The sequence below is a fragment of the Priapulus caudatus genome, unplaced genomic scaffold (assembly GCF_000485595.1).
Source record: "Priapulus caudatus unplaced genomic scaffold, Priapulus_caudatus-5.0.1 Scaffold185, whole genome shotgun sequence".
In the NCBI taxonomy this organism is placed as follows: Eukaryota; Metazoa; Priapulida; class Priapulimorpha; order Priapulimorphida; family Priapulidae; genus Priapulus; species Priapulus caudatus.
The window spans coordinates 192,778-200,955 of NW_014577246.1; the positions used below are offsets into that span (position 1 = coordinate 192,778).

The window sequence follows — 8,178 nt, forward strand, 5'->3', positions numbered from 1 at the left end:
CAGCTTCAACATCCCAACTCGTTTTCGGATTACCCCCCCCCCCCCCCCCACGTCCCGTGACCGTACGTCGAGCGGTTACGATTTGTGCCCAACTGTTGACGGACGGACGGATGGACGCACGGACGGCCGGACGGACGGACGATCATGCGATTCTACAAGCTGCACCTGACTACGTCAGATGAGCTAAAAATCAAGAAAAAACAATATCACAGTTACACTATGTGTCTACTGAGGAAATGAGCAGATTGAAACTTTAAATCCCCATTGTGTCAAATCATCAAGTATGGTTATAGGAATTGCTGTAACAGGATTCACGTTGAATTCTGCTGCACTACTAAATAATGTCCCAACATTATGCTCAAACGTAAACGTGAGCTTGTTCACATAGATGCGCTATGTGTTGCCTGCTCTATTACAACCAGTATGTACCATCATGTGCATAGCTACCAGCCATCAGTAACCTCCTATATCAAGGGTTCTTAACCTGTGGTCTGTGGACCTTTGGGGTCCGTGGATGCGCTTCAAGGGGTCCGTGAACCAGGCGCATAAAAATATTTTATGTTTATGTGCTTATGTGGATTTTTCTGGGGCGGGGTCCGTAGCTGTCACTAGATTCTCAAATAAAAGGGGTGCATGACTCAAAAAAAGGTTAAGAACCACTGTCCTAGATCCTCCCTGCATCTACCTCCACAACCTATTGCGGAGCGACTGCCTATATAGGTAGAGGAAGATGACGCCTTATTAACACGCGGTGTCTCCGAGATTATTCTCATTATCACAGCATATATAGGAGACAAACATCAGCTGCTGAAATCCATCATAGAAGATCTTACTTTTTCTGCGACAATGAGATATTAGAACGAGTTGTGACGAAACCCATCCACAGTACAATACCAGCAGTACAGTTAGTCTCTGTGAGACGCCAAGTTCCAACTTCACAGCATATATAATGCCATCTGATGTTCTGAATAGGGAAAATGCAAGCTCGTTGCGGCAACAACACTCACATGTTCCATTAAACTATTGTGGGAGTTACTTAATATGATGAATCTACATAATGCCATGTTATAGCATCATAGAGTGGTCATCTTCATACTTCAGGTATCGACTGCAAGAAATCATCGCAAAGATTAATGATACGTGAAGACCATTTGCCGTGTAGCCCTGATAACGTGCGGAACATTCTGCGTTTACATCAGATTCAATATGCCATGCATGTTAGAGCCAATGCATATACAGTTAGGTCAGAGGTCAGTGGGTTAGAGGTCAGGGTACTGCTGAATGAACCTGTGTGTGAAGAAGGTGGAATAGACAGAGAGCTCACCTACCATTGCTAGCTACTGAGTGCTGATGATGCAGGCTTAGCACAGTTACTACGCATATTCTGAAAAATACACAAACCAAATGTATCAGTTGCTCACAGTGTCCACACCCCACAAGTTACGGCAGCCCAGCCCGCTGCTCTGCCGACTCCACAGCACCCGCTGCATTAAGGGCCGGACACACCAGGCGATTACATCGGGCGATGTAATCGCCGTGAAATCGCCTAGTGTGTCCACTCAATCGCCGCCGATTTCATCGCCCGATTTCATCGCCCGATTTCATCGCCCGATTTCATCGCCCGATGTCATCGCATAGATCAAAACGTTTTGATATTATCGCCCGATTTCATCGCCCGATTTCATTGCCTAGTGTGTCCGGGGCCGGCGACAACATCGCCCGATTGTACAATTCATCAGCCAATGGACAACAAGCACATGCATAATTTCTGATCACTGAACCAGAGTGAACACAATGCGCGAAATCACAATGTATTTTTTTTCAGCACAACGGCGCTACGTTTTGCTGTGTCGTGTCATGCCGCGTGTGTGCTTGTGTGTGTGCTTGTGCGTGTGTGTGTGTGTGTGTGTGTGTGTGTGTGTGTGTGTGCTTCATTCACCGGCGATTTAATCGCCCGATTTAATCGCCTAGTGTGTCCACTCAACTCGCGCGATAGAATCGGGCGATTTTGTCGCCCGATTTAATCGCCTAGTGTGTCTGGCCCTTTATGGCTGAAAACAACTGCCTTCACTGCGCTTGCACACGCACGAAAACCGCACTACCTTACATATTGCTACTTACTAATACTTTGTTACTTACGTAGCCACAAATTTTTAGTCACGTACTCGAAATCTCTTCCAACACCTATAGAAACAGTGTATGACACCGATAACAAACATAGAAAGCCTTCAATCTCAATTCTTACAAACTTATACTTTGACGTTATTGAGATACGCATAAAGGCTTTAAACTACTATGGTTCTTATTATAGCATTGCTTTCCGGATGTTATGCTAATCAGAATTACTTGAAAGTTTTGTTCTGAGAGTGATTTTAGCAAGATGACTTTTCCCAGATTCTAGAGATTGTTACCATATGAGGCATTTAGTTTAGGTTTTCATAATTAGTTTACAAATCTGTGTACGTACACACCTGCACCCAGGATTGTCAAGATACAAGGTTCTGACACAACCTACAAGTCACATAGTCTCATATATCAAGGCAATACCTTATATTACCATAGATACAGAATAGTAACTACTATTACATACACCAAACTAACCACAAAATTACGATTTCTGTTTAACTGCATAAAACATGTAGATAACTGTAGGATTAGTAAATTTTAGTTAGTGAGAAATACTACAGTAAACGATATTAAGTAATGTAGTAATGTAAAATAAAAGATAGAGTCCCAAATCGTTAATTAATTTAACAATAGGTACAAAAACATGCAGAAACCCCATAGTGGAAATTGCATAAAGTTGATATCTATAGTCACTAACTCAAAAAACTAGATAGAATTTGTAAAGACCACAGAGTCTGAAGCAGCAAAGATATCTGATAGGAAAGACCAGTGCCTCATGCGAAGGTGAACACTATGTAACGACTCTATAGTCATTATATATATATATATATATATATATATATATATATATATAGCAGCCGCTGGATCAGGCACACACCTACATGTCCCCCAGTTCAGTGAAAAGCAGGTTTCTCTACTTCCATTCATCGTCATCGATTCTCTCATCAACGGCAGAGATCTCTTATTTTATGGGCATGTCCCAGATAATTTTCTATTAGAAGACACTACTCCGTAGAAATGACAATGGCGGTGTTCGCTTCCAACTTAATGACGTGTGAGCTAACATGTGAAATACACCCACATAAAGACACCTAGACGGGTTTCAGTTCATTTTAAAACTGAAGTACTGAAGGCACGTGACAATATAGACCTAGCCATAATATATTTCAACTATAACCTGGCTGGTGAACTAGGCTGAAATACAACTGATATTGGATGACAGTGCGTGCTGGTGTATTTCTGATAGGCTTCGTACTGCTAGTCCATTGCTGCCTCTTTTTTGGTAGTATTGATAGTGCATGGCAGTCAGCATGTGCATCCCTTTCTGATTGTCACTATTTTTGGTGGGGGGGGGGTAACAAGAAATATTAGGAACTGATAATACAGGTTTTGTCACTTCTATAACACGATGTACATTGCCACCTATAGGCGAACATAGGGAACTATAAAGTACATCCAATACTGAAGAAAAAACGAAAAAATAACAGCTACCCAGTTGTACCTACCTATTGTAACCGAAAAAGGACCATTTTAAAGAGAAAATCATGCAAAAGATGACATGCAAGAATAGACAACATGCAAAGACAGGTGTACATGGCTGTTGTATGATATCAACGTGCGAAATTGAAAATCCATTATATTGCCTTTAACAATACACAAACACCAGAAAATCTGCAAGAATAAAGTGATAAATATCCAACTTTTCAGCATGTGGTGTAGAATATGTCTACTACCATAACGCTAACGTATTTTTCTATCATAGCATGACACTCCATTAACCATTAACCACCATTCAGCGTACTTAATTCAACCACCATGTAACTCCTTGGGTGCGTGCACACAAGTGCCGCATTAGAAGAAGATGTCTAAGCTCTGTGTTGCCTACGTGCTGTGCTGCGTGTGCATGCGTGCTGCTGCGTACGATTCTAAGCAAAACTAAACCTACGCCAGTAAACTGTGCAATACCTGAAAACGCTCCATTACCTAGACGTGGATTGTTATCGAGACCGCTTGCGTTAGACAGCACGCGGCTCGGATAGGGAGAGGCGCGAGGCGAAATCCCATCTAAAACACTGATCTGAGACAAGGTGACAGTTTCGGAGCGGCCCGAATAGGAAAGACTAAACACCGAAGACATGCTCCTGGCGTGCTGCGCCGCTCGCTTCCTATCCTTGTCCTGACGAAGATAATTAAATCAAGATGGAGAGAGAAGCCTGCACGAGTGTTTCAATGGTGATCAACTCAACCATACCTATTCTCATTCAACTCCTCCCAAAGTAAAATGAAGACTATTAAAGTTCCAGCATCATGCAGTGGCATGGAACAGAGGGTGCCTCCCAACATGGGGCGAGACTTCACACAATGGCAAGGGAAGGGGAAGGAATAACGAGATTTAAGAGAAGAGGAATAAGAAACGCGAAAGAAGCAGAATAGTCACCAATTGCTGTTGCAGAAGAAGAATAAACCATTCTCAGTGCTGATTGGTCACACGAAACTATAGAATATCTGCGAGTAGAGCTGCTAAGACTACAATGATGGCGCGTTAACACTCAGAGCCATATAGTGGTCACCAGAATGTGCAAAAAACATGAAGAGAGTGCAGAACCAGTAATCTCAGCTAACAGTATGCTGACCTATCCAACAAACACAGAGCAACATGACCAAGATGATAAAAATTCAAGCCAGCGAGGGTCAGGTTAGTGCAATCGAACCGGCACTCACTGTTATGTTGAAATATTTATAAAAATATAAAATTTGAAGAATATCATCACAGTTCACGTGTACATTTAATAGACTAATGTGTTAATTGAACGTTATACACGTTAACGTGATATACGTACACGTTATACGTGTTAATTGGTAAGCATGATAAAAAGGTATACTGATTAATTACAAAACGTTATTTAAATAGGTGTAGATGGGTAGGCCTACTTTGATGCGTGGAATATTTCAGTTCATTAGCAAAACGTGGTAGGTATTCTTGCTTGAGAAAAGGTCACAAGAGGAATCAGCAAGTTAGTTACCTGACTATGTTATCTAACACAATAATTTTTTTTCACAAAAGAAAGCACTTTAGAATGTGCTAATATATATCAATATATGAGCAGCTGAAAGATCATGTTTTAGTGCCTGAAAGAATAGCATAGATGATGATGCACACATGCGGGTGCATAGATGCAGGTGCAACTGAGGGAGATACGTATAACTGATGCGTGACTGACGCGACGCAATGCAGAGGGCAGCACATGCGCATGTAGATGCATACAGTCACCCAAAACTCCATGACAGATGGCGCTCTCGCTCTCGCTCAATTCACCACTGCCACAAGTAGATTTCTGTTACAATTTTTAACGCTTTTTTAATACAAGTTTCACAGCAGCCACGTTACTCGTATCTTATGTAATAAGATTTGGACTAATAAAAGTTGCAAAGATATTAAAAATCCGACCGTTATTTCATAAAAAATTTGATAAAATAGTGATACGAAATAGTACGCGGATTGTGCGCCCAGTTACCTCTTTCAAATCACGCTGTTTACGAATCTCCATCCTCAAGAGGCACTGCATGCAGTTTGACAGTCACCAACCAATCACCACTACATGGTACCAGCAAAGCACCACCCACTATGACTACTTCACTATCAAGAAATACAGATTCATGCTGTCGTATATACGTAAACGTTTAAGTATCTAAATCAAATATATGTTTTCTTATTCAGAAGAATGATGGAACAAGAGTTTGGCATGCACTAGCAGCGATTCCACTGCAAAATGATATGAGAGAGAGAGAGAGAGAGAGAGCAAAAGATGGTCAGACAGACAGAGGGCGAGGGGGACAGAGGTACAGAAAAACAAATAGACGCACGCACGCACACACGCAGAGAGAGAGAGTGAGACTGAGAGCAAGAGTAATAATGAAAGAGGGAAAGGGGAGGGGGAGAGAGAGAGAGTCAGACCAGGTGAGAATGAAAGAGAGGAAAGGGCGAGAGAGGTGAGGAGAAAGAGACAGAGTCGGGAGAGGGAGAGGGAAAGGGAGAGGGAAAGGGAGAGGGAGAGATAAGATAGATAGATAGAATAGATAGATAGATAGATAGATAGATAGATAGATAGATAGATAGCATAGATAGATAGATAGATAGATAGATAGTATAGGATAGGGAGATGGAGTAGTAACGACGACGAGCCGAGAGAGAGAGAGAGAGACAGGGAGAGCAAGAGGGAGGGAGAGCACAGCACACAAAGGATGATATCAGTAATTTATCTAGAAACACTATTCATTCACATCAATCTCACTTTCAGATTACACTACCTTTTCGGACAGCATATGGCACTCCGGCACTTACTTTCTTTATATAGCTCTTATCGATTCCCCACGTGTTTTTGTACAGCTTCAGGAGCAGGTCAGGCATAAGAGCTGCGATGGTCAGTAGTAGGATGATCAGCCATGACGTGACTGACCCCATCACTCGCATCACCACCCAATACATGTACGTCTGACCAGTCAGAGGCCTGCAAGCACAGAGAATGCGTGAATCATCATTCACACCGGCGATCATCCTCAATAGGCATCAAGCCAGCGACACTCACACGAGTTAAGCAATAAAGAAGCATGAAGCTGGGTTTACACTATGGACAAATTGACGAGATGATCAGTTCTTCAATGTTCTATCTACCTCTATATCAGATGTTCAAAGTTTTTACGTTATCGACCGCGAGTCGGCAAACGTTTCAACATTTGACCCTGTAGTGTGCGCGTGGGGCGACGCAGCTATGCATTTTTGCACATATTAATTCACGCCAGTGCGACTCAGATAGCAAAAACGTCCCTTGGGTAGAGGGACACAGCTCCTGAATGCTATAATCAGAGTAGATGAGTGGCAAAAACTTGATCAACATGCTGACCAAAAGTTGAGAAAATAGAAAATGTTCTAATACAATAAATAGAAAACTTAGAGATCCGATGAAGTTATTTAATCATAAATAGAAAACTAGTTCCTATCAGCTTGTTCAGCGCTCAAATTCTACGTTTACACTGCTGACTTTCAGTCGATTAACAGAAATGTTTATCAGCTCGTCAAGTTTCCAGCAAAACGTTGATAGTGTAAACCAGGGTTGTAGCCAGGACAATTTTACTGATTGTGTCATATGCATACATTATTATAATAGCAACATGGTGCTTAGCCAGCCGCTGTACGATGTGATCAGATAATGATTTTACACAAAATAATTATTGTTGAGATTAAACCCAGAGTTGTTTTTTTTAGATTAATTCTAAGTGTATCAGTTGTGATTATTTGTAGATTGCTCACTATTTTGAAGGTAAGTTTACACAAACTCAATCATTTTTGTGCCGGTCGGAAGGTGTAAACCCAGCTTGACACTGGGGGGGGGGCACGAAATTCTTTCTTTCTTTCCTTTTTTCCACCAGCCCAGAGGGCTGGTAACAGCAATTTTTTTACCAGCCCTCACCATAATTTACCAGCCCTCACAAATTTTGTTTGTAAAATCAATGTCATGTTTCAGGCTTGCATTATCGATTTCAAATGTGTAAAATGCTGATAAATAATGGTGTGACATCCTTCAGGTAAAACAGTAATGTAGGCTATTTGCTCATCAATGCTATAATAAATAAAACTGTAGATATATATATACTCGTTAACACGGCTGAAACCACCAGCTCCGAGGGCTGGTGTTTTGCCAATGTTACCGACCCTCCAAATAATTTGCCGGCATATGCCGGTGGTCCGGTGCTAACTTCGCGCCCTGCACTGGTACATGTGGGTACGTACATTGGGAAGCTGCTGTAGAAGAGGATAAAGCCGACAAAGCCAATGAAGGTGGACCACAGTGAGAAGTGAGTGATCCACGTCCAGTAATGCGTCTCCAGGCTCAGCTTGAGGTTGACGGCAATGATGATGACGATGTAGCAGAGAACGCCCATGCAGAACACATCCATTGTCTGTAACATTCACAAAATGATGATGCATGTAGCAGAGAACGCCCATGCAGAACACATCCATTGTCTGTAACATTCACAAAATGATGATGCATG

The 8,178-nt window shown here is 42.0% G+C and overlaps 1 protein-coding gene across 11 annotated transcripts in view; it reads right to left on the reverse strand.

Moving 5' to 3' along the window:
- Positions 1-8,178, reverse strand: part of LOC106806908 (probable phospholipid-transporting ATPase IF) — a 40,388-nt gene that overhangs the window by 5,536 nt on the left and 26,674 nt on the right. The window contains exons 27-31 of one of the 11 annotated variants that reach the window (XM_014809058.1): positions 7,916-8,085; positions 6,470-6,635; positions 4,111-4,303; positions 2,140-2,184; positions 1,329-1,384 (exon numbers count right to left, since the gene is read on the reverse strand). In XM_014809058.1, the coding sequence (XP_014664544.1) occupies positions 1,374-1,384; positions 2,140-2,184; positions 4,111-4,303; positions 6,470-6,635; positions 7,916-8,085 (585 nt within the window). In that variant the 3' untranslated portion in view covers positions 1,329-1,373. Of the gene's footprint in view, positions 1-1,324; positions 1,385-2,139; positions 2,185-4,110; positions 4,304-6,435; positions 6,636-7,915; positions 8,150-8,178 lie in introns of those variants that run through there. The other 10 variants (XM_014809059.1, XM_014809062.1, XM_014809063.1 and 7 more) reach the window with 10 other exon arrangements.